This window comes from Acinonyx jubatus, chromosome A1 (assembly GCF_027475565.1).
Source record: "Acinonyx jubatus isolate Ajub_Pintada_27869175 chromosome A1, VMU_Ajub_asm_v1.0, whole genome shotgun sequence".
NCBI classification, from domain to species: Eukaryota; Metazoa; Chordata; class Mammalia; order Carnivora; family Felidae; genus Acinonyx; species Acinonyx jubatus.
Genome location: NC_069380.1, coordinates 170,867,176 through 170,893,249, shown reverse-complemented (window position 1 = coordinate 170,893,249; position 26,074 = coordinate 170,867,176). Strand labels below are relative to the sequence as shown.

Below are 26,074 nucleotides of genomic sequence, written 5' to 3'. Positions count from 1 at the left end.
CCCCTTGCCCCTTCATCTACTGTCCCCTAGAACCCTGAAGGAATCCAATCATGAGTATGCCAACTGCTTAGGTCCAACTCTGGGCTCAGGCCCCAAAGCCCTCAGCTATTCTTAGCTTCCTTGAGCCTATACCTCCTGCCTTCCCTCTTACTTCCTACCTCTCCAAGAAAACAGAGGCACTGTGAGGGACCGCTCTCAATTTCCTTCCATTCTCACTTAAAACATAGTGAGGCTCTATTTTGCCTTTCCCTACACATTCTCAGAGTATAAGGGATTTCTCCTTTGCTCCAGGGCCCATCGCTTCACCCTCAATACATTCACACACTTTGCACCTCCTTGACCCGAGGGACCTCTTGCTCCTATACCTTTAACCTTCCCCTCCCAATGGCTTCTTCCCAACAGCATTATACACACTCAAAGATTTGTTCATTCAATCCACAAATATTTACTGAGCACCTAAGCACCTACTCCACACCAGGCCCTGTTATGGGCATTGGAAACACAGCAGTAAAGGAGTCTTGACCTCTTGGTACTTATATTCAAGACAGTGAGAAAGATGGGAGTGTGGGGGGTGGGAAATTAGTCTATGAAAACTGTGTAGTACATAAAGATAGGCTTATCAGTCAATGGAACAGATCGATTGAGAATTCTAAAATAAACCCATGCTTCTGTGTTCAGTTGATTTTTCACGAAGGATGTCAAGACTATTCATTGGTAAAAGAATGTTTTCAACAAGTGGTGCTGGGACAACTGGATATCCACATGCAAAACAATACAGTTAGAGCTGTATCTCACACTACAAATTAACTCAAAATGGATCAAAGTCCTAAATGTAAGACCTAAAACTATAAAACTCTTAGGAGAAAACATACGGGTAAGATTTCATGAACTGGAATCAGGAAATGGTTTCTTAGATATTACCAAAAGCACAGCAACAAAAGAAAAAAAATCGGCAAGTTGGACTGCACAAACATTAAAAACTTTTGTATTTTGAAGGATTCTATCAAGAAAGAGAAAAGACAATTCACAGAATGGGAGAAAATATTTGTAAATCTTATATTCAATAAAGGACTTGTATCTAGAATATGTGAAGAGCTCTTTTAACTCAACAACAACAAAAGACAAATTAACCAATTTTAAAAATGCACAAATAATCTGAGTAAACATTTCTCCAAAGAAGATACACAAATGGCCAGGAAACACACTAAAAGGTGCTCAATGATTACTAGTCATTAGGGAAATGCAAATGAAAATCACAATGAGATACCATTTTACACCTACTAGGATGACTGTACTCAAAAAAAGCAGATAACAACAAGTGTTGGTAAAAATGTGATGAAATTGGAACGCTTATACATTGCTAGTGAGAATGTAAAATGTTACAATCACTTTGGTAACATCTTCAAAAAATTCTTCAGAGTTAAACATGGAGTTACCATCTGGCTCAGCAATTCCACTTCTAGATTTATACCCAAGAGAAATAAAAACCTACTTCCACACAAAAATTTGTACACAAATGTTAAAAGTAACATTGTTCAGGGGCGCCTGGGTAGCTCAGTCAGTTGGGCATCCGACTTCGGCTCAGGTCATGATCTTGCAGTTGGTGGGTTCGAGCCCCACATCGGGCTCTGTGCTGACAGCTCAGAGCCTGGAGCCTCCTTCAAATTCTGTGTCTCCTCCTATCTCTGCCCCTCCCATGCTCCTGCTCTGTCTCTCTCTGTCTCTCAATAATAAATAAACATTAAAAAAAGTAACATTGTTCATAATAGCCCCAAAGTAAAAGCAACCCAAATATCCATCAACTGAGGGAAATCAATTGATAAACAAGTGTGTTATATCCATACAGTGGAATATTATTCGGCCATAAAAAGGAGCGTAGTACTGATACATGCTACAAGATGAATGAACCTGGAAAACATTATGCTCAATGATAAAAAAAAAGCCAGACATAAAAAGACCACATATTAGGGACACCAGGCTGGCTTAGTTGGTAGAGAATATGACTCTTGATCTTGGGGTTGTAAGTTCAAACCCCACATTGGGCATAGAGATTGCTTAATAAAAATTTTTTTAATAAATAAAAGGCCATATATTAAATGATTTCACTGATATGAAATGTCCAAAATAAGCAAATAGAGACAGAGAGTAGAGTGGTTGCCAAGGCCTAGGAGAAGGGAGGGAATGGAGAGTGACTGCTAATGGGCACAGAGTTTCTCTTAAGAGTAATGAAAAGCTCTGGAATTACATCATGATGATGGTTGCATAACTTTGTAAGTTTATTAAAAACCACTGGATTGTACTCTTAAAAGGGTGAATTTTATGGTGTGTGAATTATATCTCAATAAAAATAAAATAGAGAAAGAAGTAGTAAAAAAAAATCAGATAATTTCAGAGAATGGCAATTGCTCTAAGTCACTTCAACAGAAAGATGTGATAGAGTGACCTGGAGTGGATAGGGTTTCTGAAGGTGAGGGAGGAGCCAGGAGGTCCTGTCTGAAGAGGGACTCTTAAGCTGATTGACAGAATCCTGGGAGACCTGGGAGGGCAGTCCTCCAGGCAGAGGAAACAGCAAACACAGGCCCTGTGGTGGAACAGTTTACACAAGACCAAGTCTCTTCTGCCTTCAGAAAAAGCTCTCTATCTCTAGTCCCTCTCCAACAATTGCCTCCCATTTTCTACACAGCCACACATTTTCCAAATGGTTTTTGCCTAAGGTCTTCATCTTGGGGATGTGAAGATTTTCCAGATTATTCTTACCATGGTTGTTTTCCCAGTCACAATTTTTGCCTAAAGTCTGCACCTGGTAGATGCGAAGATTTTCCAGATTGTTCTGACATGGTTGGAGTTAATGGAACAAGTTCCCATACTTAAATAACTTTTATATGAAATCCTTGGTCTACCTGAGAAAATGCCTCTCTCTACGTTTCTTTTCAGATGGTTTTTATGTGAAAAGCTACATTTCACCCAAATGACTCTCCCCTGCTGGAGTACTTCAGGAGAGTGGGTGCTGGGAGACCCCTCAGAGCTTCCCAAGGACTTCTCTCACCACAAACTCAGGGCGAGGCTCTAGCTTCGTCTGTCTGTCCTAGGACTAGAACCCAGCAGGGGGAAGGTTGTCATCGGGATGCATAATAATATAATGGCTTTAATTGAGAAACGGAGTCATCTTTTTGGACTGATAGTGAGTCAGTTGGCTGAGGGATTTGATGATGGGGCCTGACTGCCATTTTAGAAATAAGGGGGATGTTTTCTCCAGATCAATAGAGCTGAAAAAAAAATAGAGCTGAATCTACAGCCCCAAGGTTTTGATTAAGATGTATTTAAAATTTTTTTAATGTTTTACTTATTTTTGAGAGAGAGAATGGGGGGGGAGGGGTAGAGAGAGAGAGGGAAACACAGAATCCAAAGCAGGCTTCAGGCTCTGAACTGTTAGCACAGAGCCTGACGTGGGGCTCAAACTTGTGAACTGTGAGATCACGACCTGAGCTGAAGTTGGGAGCTTAATTGACTGAGCCTTCCAGGCACCCCAGGGATGGTTTAAGTCTTACCTATTTGGTCCATAATTCAAACCATAATTCTTTTGTCTAATGGAGACATGAACATGGAGAAGAGGGGAGCGGACAGATCAGGCATTAGGAAATGTTTCTCTAGTACTTCTCTGTGCCTCACAGTCTTGGGCTTGGTCACTGGAGATCAGAGAAGTATATGTCCTGAGCCTGGTGTAAGGGGCTCACCAACCGGCTGGGACTGTATTTGGAAGCCAATGGTTACTGTAGTGGCTCATTCAGAGAAAAATGACTGCCTGCTGGGGTAGGATCAGGGAAGGGTTCCAGGAGGAGGAGTCTTCTAAACTGGGCCCCGAAGATTGAGTAGGAGTTTGCCTGACAGTAGAAAAGGCAGAGGGAATAGTATGAGCACAGGCTGGATGGAATACAGCCTGCCCAGGCACAGTGAGTACATTGGGCAGCCAGGGAAGTGATGAGGACAAAAGGGCAGGGATCAGTGGTCACCACACACAGGGCTTTCATAAGAGAATATCTGAGAAAAAGAACACTTGAAGGTGGAAACTTGAGTCCTTCGGGCTGGGGCTACAGGGTCAGATTAGCAGAGAGAAACCTGGTATTTGGGGTAGGAAGGAAACACTGCTGGAAAACTATATGGCTTAAGATGTGGCCAATCCTTCCTTGATCTTAAGTAGAAGCTTGATCCGGTTCTGGGGAAACCACTGAGTGGGCAGAGAAAGGAATTCCCAACCCCTAGACCCATAAAAAGGGATGATTGTGGTGTTTACCAGCAGCATTTAGGACTAATTAGCAAAGGCCTCCATACCTCCCCACCAGACCTGGCTGTTTAGTCAGAAAGCAGATGATGTTCACATCCAGTGGAGATGAAGAGTGTGAACTGGGAGTTTGGGTTAGGAGTTTGGTTTTGACAAAGTCATGCTTCCTCTCCTGAAGATGGGGAGAACAACAGTGCTCAACTCAGGATTAAATGAGAGGGTGTCTTGGAGGATATCTGGCACAAAGGAGGAGAAGCCACAACTGTTACTGATATGACAGTTCTAGCATATCCCAGAGGCAAGACCCTGGCTAGGGTAGTGTTTCTAGAGGAAGTACCAATGTCATCTGGACACTGCTGGCAGAATTAGCTTTGTATTGCATAGATGTGATCCATAACCTTCCATGGTTTCCTACTGACCTCCAGAGAAAGCCTAAATTCTTTAAAAACTCTTTTTATTATTATCTTTTTAATGTTTATTGTCGAAAGAGAGGGAGACGGAGTGAGAGCAGGGGAGGGGCAGAGAGAGAGGGAGACAGGAATCTGAAGCAGGCTCCAGGTTCCAAGCTGCCAGCACTGACCCTGACATGGGGTTTGAACACTTGGACCGCGAGATGATGACCTGAGCCCAAGTTGGACCCTCAACCAACTGAGCCACCCAGGTGCCCCAAGCCTAAATTCTTTAATTTGAACAACAAGGCCCTGCATAGTCAGGCACCCATGGCCTTTCCTATCCTTACCTGAGACCTCTTATTGCTTCCCTGACTGCCCCTGAGGCCTCCCCAAATCCCCCAGCACCTTCAGCTTCTCTCTTACTGTTCAGCTCTCTACCTTGTTTTTATTTATCTGCCTTCTTCACAAGGCTATGAGGGGAGAGCTTAATAAATATCTGTAGAATTAATGAATGAAAGGGGGGCAGTTCTAAGAAAAAAGGGGTCACTGTACATTGGCCAAAAGTCTTGACAGGTATCTATCTCAGCAGGGTAGGAATTATCAGTAACTATAATTCACAGATGAGGAAACTGAGGCTAAGGTAATCTCACTGCCTGACACTCAAATTCCTGAACACCTGTGGGTGAGGCACTGTGTTGGGCCCTTAAAGATGGTATCTGTGTGCCAGCTAAGAGCAACAGATAAGGCCAAGCACACCAGGTGACAGTTAAGACTCTGACACCTTGCTTAAACTTTTGGACTTCAGTTCTTCACAGGGCTGCTGAAGGGTTAAAGGAACTAAGGTGCGTCAAGTGCCCAGCATGGTATCTAGCATACAGCAGAGACTTAGCACGTATTTGATTCTAATCTCAGTCTTAAGGATGAGAGATACAGGGCCAGAAAAGATCCCTGAGCAAAGATGAGGAGGAGGGTAGGACCAAATCCTGTCCCTTCTTCTCTGACTTCAAGAGCCAGTGTCCTTGTGAGAATATGTGGTCCTGTGGGTCCCTTCAACCCAAAACAAACATACATGAGGCGCTTGGCCAGGGCCCGGTGGATGAGGAGGCCCCAGAGGGGGATGTTGTAGTTGAGACCATTGCAGCCAAATTCTACTTAACAGGCAGGAAAGTCCAAGAGTTTTACCCTGGGGTTCCAGTAACCTGTTCATCCAGCTGCCTGTCTCCCTTTTAACCCCTACTGCTTTTTCTTGGGGGCTGGAAAGTTGTAAAGAGGGTTTCCCGTATTGCAGTGATGTCCAGAGGTCAGCTCTGGGAGGAACCATTGTCTCCGTACCTCTTCATGCTCAGCACCTTTATTTAATTGTCTTTTCCTGAGGCCTGGGGATTCCTGGGGCAGGCATCTAGTCCTTTGTTTTTCCCAGCACCCAGCATATTGACCAGAAAGCAGAAATTGTTTGCTGAATGAAGCAATGAATTACATTTCAGCATTCAGCAGGTGCTTAGTCTGTACAGGCTCCTAAAACTTACCTTTCCCTTGGAAGAACTTCACAGCCACCCCTGTTCATTGTGCCACAGGTGAGGAAACTGAGGCTTGGGGCTGTTAAGTGACTGGCTCAAGCCCAGACAGGGGCAGCTCTGAAGCCCTCAGGTTGGTCTGTGGGAAAGTAAAATGTTGAGAGGAGCCTTGATGAATTGGGGCAATTGGCAGGGGGTAATTGTCAGTCAGAAATGCTTAGCTCAAATTATTAGGTGTGAAGAAGGAAACAGTCAAAGCTTCCCCACTGAATTGCCCAGATGGGGTTGGCAGGAATGACTCCTTAGCAGAGCAAGGGCTGGTCCCTGTAGGGCAGGACCCTGTGGTGTAGACCCAGCTTTTCTCCGGCTGGTCCTAGTGCACAGAACACTACCAACCTTACTTTGTACCTGGGAACCTTCAGAGTACCTCAGAGGCCCCCTGGGGTCATAGTTGGAGTGCGGGGGTGGGGGTGGGGGCGCATTACTTTGGTTCCAGGGGACATCTTCCCTCTAAGAAAGCCTGCTTGGTGTCTTGGCAGGGGCTGCATCCCAGCACCTACACGGTTTGCTATGGACCTGTTTACTTGTGTGTCTCCAGGGCTGGACTGTGGGCTTTGGAGAGTAGGAGATTAGGGGCACCCTGAACTCCTAGTCTACTGGGGCCAGTCTCCGGGAGAAAGGTGGGGAAGGATTAAGGGTGGCGTTTAGGGACTCCCGTGCCGACGCCGCGCAGGACAAGGCCAAAAGCGGCCTTTCTCCCAAGTGGGCTCACGGCTAACAGATAGAAGGGCTGCGGGTAAACACTCCACTGGGGCAATAATTATGCACATTTACTAAGCCCAGGGAGGACTCATGGTCACGTGGCTCTCGAGGGCGGCGCCCTCAGCTTTGAGATGGAGTTAACTCTAATCACAGAAGGCTTTCTGGAGGAGGCGGGATTTTTATGGCGGTAGGTTGTGGTTTTCTCTCAACAGCGAGGATGCCCTTAGCACTTTAGGTTAACAACTAGCTGCAGAGGTGAGCTTTTTGCCGGGGTTCAAGCCCAGGGGGCGACGAAGTCAGAGAGAACTGGGGGAAGGGCTTAGGGGGCCGGAGTCTCGGGGTGAGGCTGGGTTTGGTTTCCTTGACCTGTCCTTACGCCGTCTTTGATGGTTGGACGCGTCGCGGCCGCTCTAGGCCAGAGCTGCGGGGCCCCGCGCGCTGGGTGCAGGCCTCGAGTTCCAAGACGCCCTGGGAGCAGACAGCACACCAGGCCGAGGATTAGGCGATTAGGCCATTAGGCCTGGCTGGGCCAGCCCGGCGGTCCGCCCTCCCAGCGCAGTTCCGCCGGGGTCCCGAAGCCCGGCTCGCAGGGGCGAGGCGCGCGCTCCCGGGGGATCAGGACTGCGGAGCAAGCGGCCTGCGCTGGGCGACTGTGGCACGAGAGGGCCATCTGCCTGGGTGCGGAGAACTGCAGCGTCCGCGGTGCGAGGCGCGGCCCCTCCGGGCCCCCAACTCGCGTCCCCTGCCCCGCGCGCACACACCTACTGACGCCCGCCCGCGCCTGCGGCCCGAGTCCCCGTGCCAGGCCCAGACCCAGACTAGGCGCGGGAGGCGGTGCAGGGATTAGTGGACCCCTCCCCCCAGCGCTCCCCTCGCCCCGCCCGAGGCAGCGAGGACCCCTGGGCTCGGGGGTGGTGAGGGAGCTTCGTCCCGGTGGTGCCCGGGCTGGGGACACGGCCTCACTGGGCGGGGGCCGCACGGCGGCAGGCCGAGGTGCGGGCGCGCAGTCAGGCTGCTACCCGGCTCCGGTGCGGGGGGTGGGCTCGGCGCGGGGGTCGCCTGGCCTCATCCCCCGGCCGAGGCCACGGCCGGGCAGGCAGTGCCCGGGCGGGTAACCCGACCCGACCCGGCTCCCGATCGCCGCTCACCCCGCAAGGCCGGGCAGGGGGAGGGAGAGAAATAGGGAGGAGGGGGAAGGGAAGGGGTGGTGGGTGAGGGGCTGTGGGGACCGCAGGGCCGAGTCCCCAGCCTGACTGCGCTGCTCTAGGGCGGCTGCCTGTTTTCCCCGGAACGAGCCAACCCCTGCTTCGCGGGCGTCGGGCCTGCGGCAGGAGGGAGCCCTGGGGCTGCACAAGCTTGGCTCTGGGAGGCAGACCCGAGCTGCTGCCTCCATTTTGTTTCCTGCTCAGCTTGGTCTGTGGTGGTGGTGGTGTGGGTTTGGGGTGCGGCTGGGCAGGGGGTTCACCTGCGGCCACGCCTGCTCGGGGCCTGAGGCTTCGAAGACCCCAGCCCAAGCCCCCAGGTGAGCCCCGCGGTAGGAGGGGGGTTGCCTTGGCCTCGGGCCGAGCCGAGCGAGCTGAGGGCAGGTGCCCAGTGGATGGGGAGCCGGGCTGTAACCTAAGATGGAGGCTGGGACTGACGCGGGCCCGAACGGGGCTGGCTGGGCGGTCGGACAGGCCTCAGCCGGGCCAGGTGCCGCCGGGGATGGGGCTCGAGACGGGTAGGGTTCAGGAGCCGTGTGCAGCCCGGGGCCAGCGTAGCGCCCTGAGGTAGGTGAGGGGATCTGAGTGCCACCCACGACGCCCGCAGGCCCAGACACTCCGGGGAGGCGCGCGAGGCCCCTGGGGAGCCTGCCTCAGGCCCCGCCCGGGCTGCCGGGCCGGCCCGTAGGCCCGGGCCGCGAGCGGGCGCGCAAGGGGAGGGGAGGGGGCGGCAGCGGCGGCTCCGCTGATTGGGCGGCGCGCTCGCGAGCCCGACTTCACCCGCCCTGAACCCCGAAGAGTGAGGAGAGGGAGCGCGCGCGCGGTGGGGGGAAGGGGTGCGCGCGCACTCGGTGCCCCAGCCGCACGCGGGCCGGCGCGAGGCGCTGGGTCGCACGCGCCGCCGCGGGGGCGCGCGCGGTGGGGGTGTGAGGAGGAGGAGGCGGCGGCGGAATAGGCCGGGGCAGGTCGCGCTCGCTGCCTTCTCCCCTGAAGAGAGACGCGGGGGGGAGGGGGGGTGCAGCGAGCGGCTCCGCTCTCTCCCCTCAGCTCCGCTCGCGCCCCAGTGTAATGAGGGTCACCCCCTCCCCCCAGCCGGCCCGGGAGGGGGCGCGGGGCACGGTAACTAGTGCGCTTGGGTGGGTGGCGGGCAGGCGCGAAGAGGGAGGAGGCGGCCGGGCGGGGAAGATGGTGGTGGCCGTGAGGTGAGGGGCGCGGGTGAGGGCCGGGCGCGGCGCGGTGTTGGTGGCCCGCGGCGTTGTTGCCGCGGGCCCCCTCCCCCTCCATCACTACCAGCCGGGCTCAGGCCTAGCCGGCCCGGCCGCGGAGAACTTCCTCCCGGCGCGGCCCGTGCCCCGCCGGCCTCCCGCGCGCACCTCGGCCTCCGCCTCCCCACAGGTAGCCAGCTGGTGGGCGCGGGGCCGGCTACCCTCCTGCAGCAAACTTTGCTTGCTGCTTAATATTGATGAGTGCGATCGGCTCGGCCAGGAGGTGCTGCCGCGGCTGCGGGAAGGAGCGCGGCCCGGGCAGGCGGCGGCGGCGTCGGCAGCAGCCATGTTTGTCAAGCTGTAGCAGCTGCTGCTGCCCTGACTCGGCTTCGCCGGCTGCCTCTGTTTCTCTCCCCCTGCCGCGTCGTGGCCTCTGGGCCCTGCAGCCGTGGACTGAGCAGTCTTGCAGTCTGAAAGGCGAGGTTCGGGGTGCACCCGCTTAGGCAGACTCGCTTGCGGCCTGGGCACGGCCGCTGCAAAGGCTTCAGTACCGGCTGGGCGCAGGGTGCAGCGCTATTGTGACCGCTGCGCCCGAGCGATCCAGGAAGGAGGAGGGTAACCTTTTTTGTGCAGCGTCCGGGAGCCCCCTTCGAACCCTGCAGCCCTCTCCCTTTGGGAGATCCGGCCGCTGGACACCCCCCCCCCCCCCCACCAGCGGGGGATGGGGAGGACAATTTCTGTTTGAGATTTAGGAATTTCTACTGCCAAAGGGATTTTAATGTTAGTTCAGCCCAACTGTCCACCAGTCTGCAGTGCAGGAAAAAGGGACGGGCTGTTTGCATGTGGCAAGATCTGCCCAGCTCCGGGAAGATGGAGTTTGCGGAGGCTCACCGAGGCCATTTTTCCATCGTCAGCTGGGGAACTTTTTCCGCCCATGGAAGTGCAGCAGAAAGGCATTGAGGCCACTAGGCCTTCAGAAGTGGCTGCCATTTTGAAGATAAGAGTCAAATGGCCTGTAAACTAAGATTAATTGCTGTTTTTGGATTTCAGGTTGATGCTGGCCCAGGATGGATCAGACCTGTGAACTACCTAGAAGAAATTGTCTGCTGCCCTTTTCCAATCCAGTGAATTTAGATGCCCCTGAAGACAAGGACAGCCCTTTCGGTAATGGTCAATCCAATTTTTCTGAGCCACTTAATGGGTGTACTATGCAGTTATCGACTGCCAGTGGAACATCCCAAAATGCTTATGGACAAGATTCTCCATCTTGTTACATTCCACTGCGGAGACTACAGGATTTGGCCTCCATGATCAATGTAGAGTATTTAAATGGGTCTGCTGATGGATCAGAATCCTTTCAAGACCCTGAAAAAAGTGATTCAAGAGCTCAGTCGCCAGTTGTTTGCACTTCCTTGAGTCCTGGTGGTCCAACAGCACTTGCTATGAAACAGGAACCCTCTTGTAATAACTCCCCTGAACTCCAGGTAAAAGTAACAAAGACTATCAAGAATGGCTTTCTGCACTTTGAGAATTTTACTTGTGTGGACGATGCAGATGTAGATTCTGAAATGGACCCAGAACAGCCAGTCACAGAGGATGAGAGTATAGAGGAGATCTTTGAGGAAACTCAGACCAATGCCACCTGCAATTATGAGCCTAAATCAGAGAATGGTGTAGACGTGGCCATGGGAAATGAACAAGACAGCACATCAGAGAGTAGAAATGGTGCAGTCAAATCGCCATTCTTGCCATTAGCTCCTCAAACTGAAACACAGAAAAATAAGCAAAGAAATGAAGTGGACGGCAGCAATGAAAAAGCAGCCCTTCTCCCAGCCCCCTTTTCACTAGGAGATACAAACGTTACCATAGAAGAGCAATTAAATTCAATAAATTTATCTTTTCAGGATGATCCAGATTCCAGTACCAGTACATTAGGAAACATGCTAGAATTACCTGGAACTTCATCATCATCTACTTCACAGGAATTGCCATTTGTAAGCAGTTTTTGGTACAACTTAAATATATACATAAGTGTATATATACAAGCAACTTAAAGGGAAACATAACTGATTGGTTTTTGGTTGTTTATCAGTTCACAGCTGAGTGCCTATTGCTAATGATAGGCTTTTTCGGGAGATTTTACTCTGATTTTTAAATTTATCTCTGTTGTATGATTTTTTTTTCCCTCAGATTTTTCCAGTTAACTCTCAGTTGAGGACTGGCTAAGAGTTAAAACTTTTAAGGGCCTTTAATTGAGTTCAGATTTCATTTTTCAAGATGGAGCATACATTTGTTTAGTTTTACTTAGTTATTTTTTAAATGTTTTGGCGTACTGGTATCATGAGTGCAGGTGAACCAGTTAGTTTCCTGGAGTTCTTTTTTTTACATAAGGCCTGGCGTGTTTTTTTAGTTGATGGGGTGATGCTTGCTTCACATTGAAGTGCATTTTGGGTACAAATTGAAAGTAGCTAAGATGAGAAGACCTTCTTGGACATCAGTCAAAATTTAAATTAGGCCAGTTTTTCTGAACTACCTGTTGTGAAGGTATAGTATCCTATTGCTGTAGGTAACTGCCACCATCAGAGTAGACTCTTGAATTTAGGTTTTAATTTTGAAGTGTTTGTGTGTTGTGGTATGTGTAAGTGTATAGAAACGGAAGAAAATCTACTTTGAGTTGTTATTTAGTAGTGCTGTGTATTGTTGTTAACGAGTGGTAAATGATAAAGTTCTTTTTTATTTGATCTTATACAGAATTTCTTGGACTGTCCATAGTTAGCGGAATGCTCAGTTCTCTTAGCCTCAGTTTCATCACCTTTAAAATCAAACTTCTTGGTTGTTAAAAAATTTTTCTCAGCTTTAAATATTTCATTCTGATTTTGTTTCTCCCCAGATGTATTGTTATGGTCACCTGCAGTGTCACCACGGAGGATCTCCTTACTTCCATGTCTCTGCAATCTATATAAAAATTTAATCAAAAAAAATTGTATGTGGTGACTGTTTTGAGTGCATTAAACATTCACTTTACCATATAGCCTTGATATTCTTTAAAGTCACAGAGAATGTGGGTGTGTTGCTTTTGTTTGTTGGTTCATGTTTTAAATATGCTTTAGTACTCCTTGGTTTCTTAAGTTGGCAGTTGCACATTTTAAAAATTTGTTTTGGTAGTCACTTTGAGTCTGTGTTGTCCTTGGTATTTTTTAGGGTGGATAAGTTGTGTTGGTGACCTATTGGCAGCTTAGACAAACTCTTTCTTGGGTTCACATGGAAATTTTTTTACATATATAGTGATGCCCTTGTGTTTACATAAAATCTTGCATTTGACAGTGGAGATGTTTCTCTAGAAGCATATATATAATGACACATAAATCTGTTTCTTGTCAAAGAGATGTCATTGGAATATTGGCTCTATTATAACCAATTGAAAATATTGGAGCCTATAGATAGTATGTTATGTATCTAAAATGGGAGTTAGCAAAATTGTGTATAAATAGAAATTTTTTTTTCTGGCAGAAAGTATAAATTGCTTAAAGACTTTATGGGCTTGAAGAGGCGAGTAACCAATTGTAGGCCTTTGGTTTAAGGTCGTGGATGCAATGTATTGCTTTGATTTTTGCCTTTGATATTTTTTAGCTGAAGATTTGAAGTAGTGAAGTCAGTGTTAGAGTGCAAATTTAGCTGAATAACATAGTTTGGGAAAGGTGTAATTAAAAATAATTCTATATGGCTACACACTTAATATATACAGATTACTGCACAGTTGATTCATTGCAGCAAGTATAGAGCACTTACTTACTCTGCATTAGATTCTATGCCTAGGGCTGGAAATTTTAGAAAATCATTAGCAAATGCTGTTGGTATTTTTTGTTATGTGATACTTTGATAGAGTAAGATTCTCTTGGTGAGAGTAATATAGTTATTAGGATTGTAAATTCCCTTTATAGAGTTAGAGAAAGGCACATGATTCAAAATCATACTGTCTTATTTCGTATGTCTAGCTATAAGCAGACTGTTTGCCCTCTGCCATAAATAAGCAGCCTCTTCAGTTTATCCTCTGCTTTTCAGTTATTTTATCTGAATATAGTGATGTGAATAATGATTGTCATTATAGTTAATAATCCTGACTTGGTGCTTTTATATTTAATTGGGTTGACACCTTCTAATTCCTGCCAGTGAATGTATGCAGTGTATAGTGCTTAATAATATGTAGGTACTTGATAAAATACTGAAGGAAAGTTGGTCCCAGAGCTAAGTTTAAACAGGCAATAATTTACAACTTATTAAGTGCTTTGGTCTGTATTGTCTCATTGGATCTTCATAGCTTTGTAGTGAAAGATGTCATAAAAGACAGATCATCCTTCAAGGCACTTGAGATTATTAGAGACAAAACTAAAACCCTTGAAATCCTAGAACTATCTCAGTACTCTTGGTTTTCTGTAGTGACTTCTGAAGGTCTCTGACACTCTTGGCTGGGCCTGGTTTACTCACTAGGCTGTTTGTAGCAGTTTGTTTTCTACTCTTCCCTTAGATGTTTTATGGAGAATTTATATTGTGGTGGTATTCATGAATTTAGGGATACTCAAAATTCTTAGGATGTAGCTAGCTAGCTCTAGGATAGTCTGATGTACATATTGTACTTTTAATCTAAAGAAGGTGACTAAAAATGAATCCACTTACAGTTGGAACTAAAATTTCATAATAAGGAGAAAAGAGTTTACTTAGGATTTTATATCGAAAAATTAAAATGAAGAAATATGAAAATAAACTTTTTAAATCTTTATCAAAACTTTGGTTGTGATGGCAACTATTTGTTATAATAAGGCAAGAATCAAATAGAGTAAAAAAAATTTTGTCCAGGGGCACCTGGGTGGCTCAGTTGAACGGCTGACTTTTAATCTTGCCTCAGGTCATGGATCTCAAGGTTTGTGGGATCAAGCCCTGTGTGGGGCTCTGTGCTGGTAGCGTGGAGCCTGCTTGGAAATCTCTCCGTCTCTGCTCCTCCTCCTTTTTCCTTCTCTCTCTCAAAATAAATAATAAGCATTAAAAAATTTAAAAAAAATTGTCCAGTGAAATTGTATAAGAGGGAGGTGACATACTTTATTTTGTTTCACTCTCTCATGATTATAATGAGGTTAAGTTTTTGTAAAATAGTGAGGTAATCCGTTTTAGTAAGGTTCTCTTTTAAAAGTGTCCACAATAGGGGTGCCTGGGTGGCTCAGTCGGTTAAGCATCTGACTTTAGCTCAGGTCATGATCTCGTGGTTTGTGAGTTTAAGCCCCGCATCAGGCTCTCTGCTGACAGCTCAGAGCCTGGAGCCTGCTTCAGATTCTATGTCTCTGTGTCTCTCTGCCCCTCCTCTGCTCACACTCTGTGTCTGTCTCTCTCAAAAATAAATAAACATTTAAAAAAAAAAAAAAAGAAAAGTCCACAATAGAAAATTTCAAGCATATACCAAAGAAGAGAGAATCGTAGAAATGCTTGCATACTCAGTGGTAACTGCTATTTTACTGATCTTGTTTTATTTTCCCTCTGTTATGTCATTGACCTACATTGTTTTTAAGTTTATTTAAAGAGAGAAAGTGCATGCGTGATTGGCGGAGGGTCAGAGAGAGAGAGGGAGAGAAACAGAATCCGAGGCAGACTCCACAATGTCATTGAGGAGCCCATCGTCAGGTTTGAACTCAAAGACTGTGAGATCATGACCTGAGCCAAAACCAAGAGTTGGATGCTTAACCAGCTCAGCCACCCAGGTGCCCCAACATATCTTAATCCTTTGATGTTTATCATGTCACTTTTTGAAGTTTCTGTCCTATTATTGTTGTCAGTTGTCACTTGTTTACTGGTTGACCTAGATCATCTTTTCCATACCTGTAATCAGAGTGGTTTTTCTTTATTATTTACATTGATTTCAAGAAACACAGCATCTTTTTGCCAGATTTGTTTGCAGTTTTACCTTGTAATTGACTGGCACTGTAATAGTAGTTCATTATTAGTTGGAGATAGACACTATATTGTCCATAGGAAGATGTTTGAATAGAGGCTTCTTTTTGCCATTTAAAAATAGATATTTTGGCGTTGTAACAATCCTATACAATCTTGGGGATTTACAAAGTACTCAAAAACCACCCACCTGTACTGAGTTCTATGCTGTGGATGTTTAAGTGGTTAAAGAGTTGAGTGGAGAGATGAATGAAACCTGGAGTAGTCAAGGCTTCAAGGAAGAAGTGGAACTTGAATTGGCTTTGGCTGGGTTGGGTTTGGTTGGGTTTAGAAGGCTGTTTTCGTCTTCTTAAGTTTATTTTGAGAGAGAGAGCACAAGGAGGGGAGGGGCACAGAGAGGGGTGAGAGAATCTCAAGCAGGCTCTGCGCTGTCAGTGTGGGGCTCAAACTCACAAACAGATCATGACTTGAGCTGAAATCAGGAGTCTGGATGCCTAGCTGACTAAGCCACCCAGGTACCTCCTAGAAGGGTATTTTTCATGTAGAGAATTAAGTGAACATAGTATTTTCAGGAAGTATTTGTTGAAGATTGGTTGGGTAGGATAAGTGTAGTCTGGTAATAGGGCCTAAAAATTTGGACTGTGGCATTTGATGTTGAAGTGATAGGACTAGGAGCCAGCAAGGGATTTTAGCTGAGAAGTGATCTGATGAAATCTGTGTTTGAAAAACTTTGGCTGGGGGAGAATAGAGGCAACCTTAGGATGTCAGAGTCTGTTGCAATAGTAGTTAAAACTTAGACTTGGGGGCACCTGGGTGGCTCATTCGGTTAAGCGTCTGACTTTGGCTCAGGTCATGATCTCACGGTTCGTGAGTTTGAGCCCCCTGTTGGGCTGTGGGCTGACAGCTCAGAGCCTGGAGCCTGCTTCAGATTCTGTGTCTCCCTCTGTCTCTGCCCCTTCCCTGCTGATGGGCTGTCTCTCTCTCTCAGAAATAAACATTAAAAAAAAAACAACCAAAAAAACCCCAACAACAACAAAAAAACATGGGCAGAATTAGTAGTAGAAAGAAAGAGGGTAAATCGAAAAGATTATTTCAGAGGAGGGAAATTGGCAGCCATTTTGGGCTATCTGGTTTGGAGGCAAAATCAGAGTCTGGATTTGAGGAAAGAAGGAGAGATGAGTGCAGATGATCTTTGTATGGCTTGTGGTGGTCCCTGAGACAATGATTCCTCAGATTCTCTCTGCTCTCCTCATCGTTGCAGCAATTCTCTGCCCTCTTCTTTTCTGTCTAAAAAGAAAATAGATCCTATCTCCATACCTCTCATGTTCTGCTCTCATGTCCTCCCTGCTAGAGGACCTGGTGTTACTCATTCCTCTTTCCTCTTTTCTTCTGGAGTCTATTTTCTACTTTCCTACTTCATTTTTTTCTGCCTAAAAACGGGATGATACCTTCCTATTCTAAAGGCATCTTCTTGTATCCTATAACCCTTCCAATGATCTTTCCCCTTTAATGGTGAATTTCTTGCAAGAGTTAACTGCTTTTTTAACCTCTCCTTAAAGCTCTGTGGATTGGCTTCTATATCCTCTACTCTGCTGCAACTGTTCTTTTATAAGTCCCAGGTGACACTTCAATACTTACCCTATTAGATTTGCAGTATTTGACCACCAGTCCTTTAAACAGCCCTTCTTTGCTCACTGTCTTTTCTTCCTCTTTGATTCTCTGCAGTCTCATCCACTTTCATGGATTTACTTTATTCTTACTCTGCTGTGTGAAAATGCTCTTGATCTGACTTCTGAGCTTCAGACCAAGAAATTCTAATCGCCAACCAACTTTCTCTTCTACCTATATCATATTCAGTTTTGAACCTATCCTTTATGCCAAACATGCATTTCCTTTTGTGTTAATGACGGCATCATCCTCCTGTTCATTTCAAGGCTGGAAACTTTGGAGTCCCTCATTTTTATGATCAAACCACATTTGAGTGCTTTCTCTGTGCCAGGCACTGCTAGTATTAAAAGGTAAGACCTACTTTGTGTTTTTAAGGAACTTTACTATTTAAGGAACACCAGTGTAAACATTGACAATACAGAATAGTAAGTAGTTTAACAGGTGTTATAAATACAGTACTGTGGCATGTCTGGAGTAATCCTGAAGAACTTCACAGAAAGGTTATGTATAATTGAACAGAGGCATGCCAGTAAGTAAGAAGGAGTAGGATATAGAAGTGCCAAGAAATTCTTTTGATAGGAATCTGGGAGAATGAGGTTGTCAGGAGGTAAAGTATAAACATAGGTCTTGTATGCCATCCTATAGAGTTGACTTTTTAAAAAAATTTTTTTAATGTTTATGCATTTTTGAGAGAGAAAGAGCGTGAGCAGAGGAGGGGCAGAGAGAGGGAAACACAGAATCTGAAGCAGGCTCCAGGCTCTGAGCTATCAGCACAGAGCCTGACGTGGGACTTGAACTCACTGACTGCGAGATCATTACTTGAGCTGAAGTTGGATGCTTAACTGACTGAGCCACCAAGGCACCCCAAGAGTTGACTTTTTTTTTTAAGTTTTTATTTTTATTTGTATTTTTTAAATTTTTATTTAAGTAATCTCCACCCAGCGTGGGACTCAAACTCATGACCCTGAGATTAAGAGTCACATGCTACTCTTCCGACTGAGCCAGCCAGGCACTCCATTATGCGATTTCTAAATTACACAGATTCTCCAGTCTTTTTTTCATTTCTTAATTCCCATTCTACTATGAGGTCTTTATCACTCTTCATATAGTTTTTCTTTCCAGTTTGTCTTATCCAAAATTACTTCTGACCTCCAAAATGAGAAATTCTAGGTCTCTGGTTAAAGCTTTACCTTCAGTGCCTCACTTCTTTCCCTATTTACCTAACAAACAAAGCCCATATTTAGTACCTCTTTGATAGGACCCTTTCTTGACTTTCTCAAATCTCATATATGCTATATCCAAGGTGTTCTGGGTTCAGTCAGACTGAACTATTTACTAATAGATTAGATTTGCTTTACTTCACACCCTCCCCTGGCTCATGTCTTTATCCTCTTGGTCTGATTCATTGTTGCATATTAATAGTATGTAGCATGATGCCTTTTTTGTAGTAGTCCTTTATACAGTTACCAAAGGAAAGGGTGGATGGTGCTATTATAGCAGTACAACTTGGGGAGGGAAGTAGATTTTATTTTACTAAAAAAATTTTTTTTAATGTTTATCTGTTTTTGAGAGGCAGGGAGGGGCAGAGAGAGAGGGAGACACAGAATCCAAAGGAGGCTCTAGGCTCTGAGCTGTCAGCACAGAGCTCATTGTGGAGCTTGAACCCACAAGAGGTGAGATCGTGACCTGAGCCGAAGTCAGAGGCTTAACCGACTTAGCCACCTAGGTGCCCCAGGAAGTAAGTTTTAGATAGGAAGGTGATGAATGGACTGTCAGCTCTTCTCCTCGGTGTACCAAATTTTAAAACCTCAGAATTTTTTTGACTTTATCTCCTCATGCACTCAATTTCTAAGGTCTTTGAACTTGAGTTTCCTAATATCCTAATATTTTTCTCCACATTCTCACCTTCAATCTTTTAACAAGGTAATTTTTTTTTTTTTAAGTGGGCTCCACACCCAGCTTGGGGCTTGAACTCATGACCCTGGGATCAAGAGTTGGATGCTTCACCGACTGAGCCAGCCTGGTGCCCCCTCACTTTTCAGTCTTTTAATTGTGAATACTAAATCATAGTGCTCTTATTATTATTTTTTTGAGTTTATTTTGAGAGAGAGTGAGAGCACGTGAGGGAGGGGGTGCAGAGAGAGAGAGAGAGAGAGAGAATCCCAAGCAGGCTTCACACTGTCAGCACAGAGCCTGACGTGGTGTTCAATCTCAAACCACGAGATCATGACCTGAACCGAAATCAAGAGTTGGACACTTAACTTACTGAGCTTCCCAGGTACCCTGAATCATAATGGTCTTAAATTGAACAGATCTCTGAGTGTGTCTGAGTGTGTACTGTTCTTCCTGTTTAGTTGGAGAAGTCCCTTTAATCTCTGAGGCCCAGTTCCTCATCTCTAAATTGGGGCTAGTACCTTACCTACAGGTTTGTTTGAGAGTGCAACAAGATACTAGATGCTAGTTCTGAAGTAGGTGCTCAGTAAGCAATGCCTATTATATGCAAGAACCAAACACCTTTTGGGAGAGTTAGTCGTGAATTTCCAGAAGCCTGTCTTTGTGTTTTTGCTTTTTTTTCTTTATTCTTCTGAACTCTTCTGCCTTACTTGGTAAGTTAAAGACATAAACTACTGTTGACAGTTTCTATTTCTGTTTAATAGAATTTTATCCATTTTTTCTTGGTAATCACGAGAATTTACTTTGTGTAGTGGGATCAGGATCTTTGTGTGCTCCCAGCTGTTAAGTGGTATAACTTTATTATGTTGTTTTGCTGGTTGTCTTTTGTCATTGTCACGGATGTAAATGTTACATCTCTACCCCCTAGTTTTCATAAGAACCCACTGAAAGGAGATCCCATCTCTTTTGCAGTGGTGGGTTTGATTTTCATTGAATGATTGTTCCTTAGACTTTTAAAATAATTTCAAGTGTGGCCTTTTGAAGAAATGGCTAGGATTTTTTTTTTAATGTTTATTATTTGTTTTAAAAGAGCAAACAGGGAAGGGGCAAAGAGAAAGGGAGAGACCAGAGTTCCAAGCAGGCTCCGCCCTGTCAGTGCAGAGCCCCATGCTGGGCTCAAACTCAGGAACTGTGAGATCATGACCTGAGCTGATATCAAGAGTGGGACACAGGGTGCCTGAGTGGCTCAGTCAGTTAAGCATTTGACTTTGGCTCAGGTCATGATCTCACAGTTCGTGAGTTCAGTCCCCATATCAGATTCTCTCTGCTGTCAGCACAGAGCCTGCTTTGGATCCTCTCTCTCTCTCCCCCCCTGTCCCCCCACTGCTCACACTCTCTCTCCTCTCTCTCAAAAATTAATAAAAACATTAAAAAAAAAAAAAAGTCAGATGCTTAACCAACTGAGCCACCCAGGCACCCTGGCTGTGATTCTTTTTAGTTAGAAAGGTAATAAATATTTGTGGCAAAAAAAAGTCAGACTTAAAAATGGAAGGTAAAAGTTTCTATTTCTGTCACCCCTCATGTACTTAATGTTCTATTAAACTTTTCTTTTTATACAAACCTTTTCTTTTTTTAAAATTTGGAAATGTAAATGGCCTGTATACGTGTTCAATACCTTGGTTAATATATTAAGGACATATTTTCATATGAGCATGTAGATAGAGCTCCACTCTCATTTTTATTACTGAAATTTTTTACTGAGATAAATGTAGATTCACATGTAGTTTTAAGTAATAATACAGAGGGATCTCTTGTGCATTTTGCCTGGTTTTGCAATGGTAATGTTTTATGAAAACGTCAAATATTACATCAGGATATTGATGTTGATATAATCCTCCAATCTTGTTCACGTGAACCCAGTTTTTGTTTTTCATGTTTTTTTTTTCCTAGAAGAAAATTCTGTATTTCTAAGAAGATGTGTTCTAGATGTCTCCAGATCTACCTGTATTCATTTTGAGTAGTACGTAGAATATATAATGTGTATATTAAGTTCTCTACATTTTTATCACTGGTGTAGGTTCACATATGTGTCACCACGGTCAAGATACTAAACAGTTGCAACACCACAAGAATCCCTCCCTTGGCCCTTTTACATCAAATCCATTTCTTTTCTTACAGCTCCTTCCCCAGCCTTTGCTAATTACTTACTCTGTCCTTTGTAAAATTTTGTTATTTTAAAAATGTTACATAAATGGTATCATATAGTATATAGCTTTTGGGGTTCTTTCACTTATATTGTGTAAGTTCCTAGAGATTCCTTCAGTTTATTGAATGTATCAATATTTTATTCCTTTTTATTACTAAGTAATATTCCACACAGTGTATATTTCACAGCTTGTTCAGCCCTTCACCTGTTAAAGGACATCTGGCCTTATTCTAATTTTTGTCTATTGGAAGTAAAAGTGTTATGAACATTTGTATATAGGTTTTTGTGTAAACATAAGTTTTCATTTCTCTGGGATAAATGCCCAAGTACAATTGCTGAATCATATGGTAGTGACATGTTTAGTTTTATAAGAAGCTGCCAAGCTGATTTTCAGAGCAACTCTATCATTTACATTCTTACTGGCAGTATATGAGTGATGGAGTCTCTTTGCATCTTTGCCATCATTTGGTGTTATCACTATTTCTTTCCTTTTCTTGGTCTATTTTTTTCTTTTTTTTAAGTTTTGTTTTGTTTTGTTTTGTTTTTTTTTGTTTTTTGTTTTTGATAATCTCTACACCCACTGTAGGGCTTGAACTTACAACCCTGAAATCAAGAGTCACATGCTGTACCAACTGAGCCAGCCAGGCGCTTCTTTTCCTTTTTTCTTTTTTCTTTTTTCTTCTCTTCTTTTTTTAATTTATTTCCAAATTAGTTAGCATATACTGCAACAATGGTTTCAGGAGTAGATTCCTTAGTGCCCCTTACCCATTTAGCCCATCCCCCCTCCCACAATGCCTCCAGTAACTCTGTTTGTTCTCCATATTTAAAAGTCTCTTATGTTTTGTCTCCCTCCCTGTTTTTATATTACTTTTGCTTCCCTTCCCTTATGTTTATATGTTCTGTGTCTTAAAGTCCTCATATGAGTGAATCTTTTTCTTTCTTTCTTTCTTTCTTTCTTTCTTTCTTTCTTTCTTTCTTTCTTTCCCTCTCTCTCTCTCTCTCTCTCTCTCTTTCTTTCTTTCTTTCTTTCTAAAATTCCAGTACAATGAATGTACAGGTTATATTACTGTGAGGTGTACAGTATAATGATTCAACAATTCTATACATTAGTGTGCATCAAGATAAGTGTACTCTTTTTTTTTTTTTTAAAGTTCATTTGAGAGAGAGAGAGAGAGGGCGGGGAAGGGGCAAAAGAGAGAGGGAATGAGAATTCCAAGCAGGCTCCATACTGTCAGCACAGAGTCCGACATAGGGCTTGAACTCATAAGCTGTGAGATCATGCCTGAGCTGAAACCAAGTCAGATGGTCAACCAACTGAGCCCCCCCAGGTACCCCAAGATAAGTGTATCTTACTCTTTTTCACCCCTCCCCGAGATCTACATGCCCTCTGGTAACCACCAGTTTGCTTTCTATATTTAAGAGTCTAGTTTTTTGTCGGTCTTTTTAAAAAAATTGTTCTTTGTTTCTTAAATCCCACAAGTGAAAAATATATTTTTGTCTTTCTGTGATTTATTTCACTTAGCCTTATGCCCTCTAGATCAATCCATGTTGTTGCAAATGGCAAAATCTCATTCTTTTTTATGGCTGAGTAATAGTCTGTTATATATGTATATATGTGTGTGTATGTGTATGTATGTATGTTTTGCCCATTTCTAATTGGATTGTTTGATACATATATATATCTTCCACATTTTCTTTATTCATTCATATGTTGATGAACATTTGGGTTGCTTCTATATCTTGGCTATTGCAAATAATGTTGCAATAAACATAGGGGTGCATATATATATATTTGAATTAGTGTTTTTTTATTCTTTGGGTAATACCCAGTAGTGGAACTACTGGATCATCTGGTAATACTATTTTTAATTTTTTGAGGAACCTCCATACTGTTTTCCACAGTGGCCGTACCAGTTTGCATTCCTGCCAGCAGTACACAAGGGTTCCTTTTTCTCCACTTGCCAACACTTGTTTCTTGTGTTTTTTTTGATTTTAGCCATTCTGACAGGTGTGAGGTGATGTCTCATTGTGGTTTTGATTTGCACTTGTGTTGTCACTGTTTTTATTTCAACCATTTTGATAGTTATATAATGATCTCTCATTATGGTTTTAATTGGCATTTTCCTGATAGCTAATGATGTTGAACATCTTTTTGTGTGCTTATTTGCCATCTGTATATCCTCTAGTGAAATATGTTCATCTCTTTTGCCCATTTTCTAATTGAATTGTTTGATTTTTTTTTTAAACTGTTGAGTTTTGAGAGTTCTTTATATATTCTAGATGCTTTACATTCTTTGTAATGGTTATATACAAACCATAATTTTAAACATTGCTTCCACTTTTAGATAATTTACTAGAGAACCAACAAAGTCATACACATTTGTGGTTTCCCCTTAATAAGTTGGAACAGATTTTAGTGTTGCTTTATTAGGCAAAATTACTTATTAAGGTTTCTAAAGTCCTTTTCACATTCCAGTGATTTTATATAAAATACCATAATATTCTGCTAAAGATTGGTGGAAGGATAAAATCCATTTTGGACTATGAACAATTATATTTACACATTAGATTAAATTAAAAATAATTACTGGTTATATGATATCCCCTTATATACCAGGAAGAGTCTGAAGGTTAGTCTTTGTAAATTGCAACGGTATATTCCCCTTGTCATCTCAAATTTCTCTTGATAGTGTAATTGGAGCTGTTGGGGGTCCCTGGTGCAAGTAGGTGATGTAGAAGTTGTCTCTGTACTCACTAAAAATAATAGACATTAATGCCATCCTAATTGTCTTTGGAATTTTACATCTAAAGGCATTTATTCAAATTACATTTGGTTCAACTGACAATGTCTTGAATTTGTTTTTATAGTAAGTATATCAAGGAATAGCACCTCTATGCCACCATCAGTAAAGAATTGCAGAGCAGTTGTTGAGAGGTAATAAAATCTACATTTCAGATGTTCTTCTTTAACATAGTAGAGTGGGCAGAAGTATTACAGTGCAGTTAATTAAACCACTGAAATAATTTCTTTGGTGGAGTAGATGTTAGAGTTGTAAGTAGAGTCTTGATAGGTAATATCTGTGGAATTATTTCCTTGTAATAATTTCATAATAATGTTTGTGGAATTATTTCCTAAGGATAAACTGCTGGTAGTAGAATATCAGGGTAATGGGTTAAATTTTTTGTATCTTGATGTATGTACTTCTCTATGGCTTTCCAAAAGGATCGTACCATTTCAATAGTTTTGGTTTTGGTTTTTTTTTTTTTGCATTTCTTTTAAATTTTTTATTTATTTTGAGAGAAGGAGAATGAGAGTGCAGGAGGCGCAGAGAGAGAGGGAGAGAGAGAATCCCAAGCAGGCTCTGCATTGACAGCATGGAGCCTGATGTGGGGCTAGATCTCACAAACTGTGAGATCATGACCTGAGCCAAAATAGAGTTGGGTGCTTAACTGACTGAGCCACCCAGGTGCCCCAATCTCTTTTCAGTTTTAGTGAATGCTTTTCTGTAGTTGTACAGCTGAAGTTTGATTTTTCATTTACCCAGATCTGTGTTTTGAAGTGATTTCTTTTATCGATTCAAAGCTTATTGTGCTTCTCTGTATTTGATTAACTTTACAGACATAAAAATGTGAAGAAATCCTATCTGTCACAGTTACTGATTTAATATGGATTTTATTTTAATATCCAGTACCATGATGATGACAATTTTTATAGTGTCTTTAATACCTTTTTGAAAACATAAATTCTTAAAGCTGTAAAAGGAATGTTTCCCTCTGTATTAGTTATCTATTTTGCCTAACAAATTACTTTCAAATTTAGCAGGCTAAAACAAACATTAATATCACAGAGGGTTAGGAATCTGGGAGTGGCTTAGTTGGGTGGTTCTGTCTCAGTGTCTCATGAGATTACAAGCAAGACGTCAGCCAGTGCTGCAGTCTTCTAAAGGCTCTAGGATCCCTGTCTAAGAAAATGTTGCTGGTTGGCTGTAGGAGTCCTTAGTTCCTTGCCAGATGAGTTTTTCCATAGGGCTGCTCATAGTATGTACTAGTTTCCCCCAGGGTGAGTGATCCAAGAGAGGAGAGACCAAGCAGGAAGAATTAAGGGGATAAATGTGGGAGGGGAAAACCATGGGTTGAATACCATGAATACCTAGAGATGGGAATCATTGGGGGACCATCTTGGAGGCTGGTTACCACACCTATCCAACAAGAAATGAATTAAAAAAAAATTATTTCTTTTTAAAATAATGTTTTTTAAAGTTTTATTTATTTTTGAGAGACTGTGTGAATCGGGGAGGGGCAGAGAGAGAGAAGGAATCCCAAGCAGGCCCATTGCTGTCAGAACAGAGCCCTGTGGGGGGCTCAAACCCACAAAACTGAGATCATGATCTGAGCCAAAACCAAGAGTCGGATGTTCAACTGACTGAACCACCCAGGTGCCCGTATTTAAAAAAAATTTTTTTTAAGTTTCTTAAAATGTTTATTTTATTTTTTTTTTAATTTTTTTTTCAACGTTTATTTGTTTTTGGGACAGAGAGAGACAGAGCATGAACGAGGGAGGGGCAGAGAGAGAGGGAGACACAGAATCGGAAACAGGCTCCAGGCTCTGAGCCATCAGCCCAGAGCCTGACGCGGGGCTCGAACTCACGGACCGCGAGATCGTGACCTGGCTGAAGTCGGACGCTTAACCGACTGTGCCACCCAGGCGCCCCTAAAATGTTTATTTTAAAGAGAGACAGAGCACAAGTGGTGGAGGGGCAGAGAGAGAGAGGGAGAGAGGGAGAGGGAGGGAGGGAGACACAGAATCTGAAGCTGGCTGCAGCCTCTTGAGCTGTCAGCACAGAGCCTGACATGGGGCCCAATTCTATAAACAGGGAGGTCACGACCTGAGCCCAAACCAAGAGTTGGATACTCAACCGACTGAGCCACCCAGGCATCCCTATTTTTGAAATAGTTTTTACTTTTGTTTATTTTTGAGAGAGAGAGAGAGGCAGAGAGAGAAGGAGACACAGAATC

General features: G+C 43.9%; 1 protein-coding gene across 8 annotated transcripts in view; it reads left to right on the top strand.

Moving 5' to 3' along the window:
* The first annotated feature begins 8,317 nt into the window (after nucleotides 1-8,317).
* Nucleotides 8,318-26,074, top strand: part of NSD1 (nuclear receptor binding SET domain protein 1) — a 146,059-nt gene continuing 128,302 nt past the window's right edge. The window contains exons 1-3 of one of the 8 annotated variants that reach the window (XM_027035525.2): nucleotides 8,320-8,469; nucleotides 10,405-10,518; nucleotides 11,259-11,348. In XM_027035525.2, the coding sequence (XP_026891326.1) occupies nucleotides 10,489-10,518; nucleotides 11,259-11,348 (120 nt within the window). In that variant the 5' untranslated portion in view covers nucleotides 8,320-8,469; nucleotides 10,405-10,488. Of the gene's footprint in view, nucleotides 8,470-8,601; nucleotides 8,717-8,835; nucleotides 8,949-8,976; nucleotides 9,269-9,362; nucleotides 9,545-10,404; nucleotides 11,349-26,074 lie in introns of those variants that run through there. The other 7 variants (XM_027035534.2, XM_027035527.2, XM_027035515.2 and 4 more) reach the window with 7 other exon arrangements.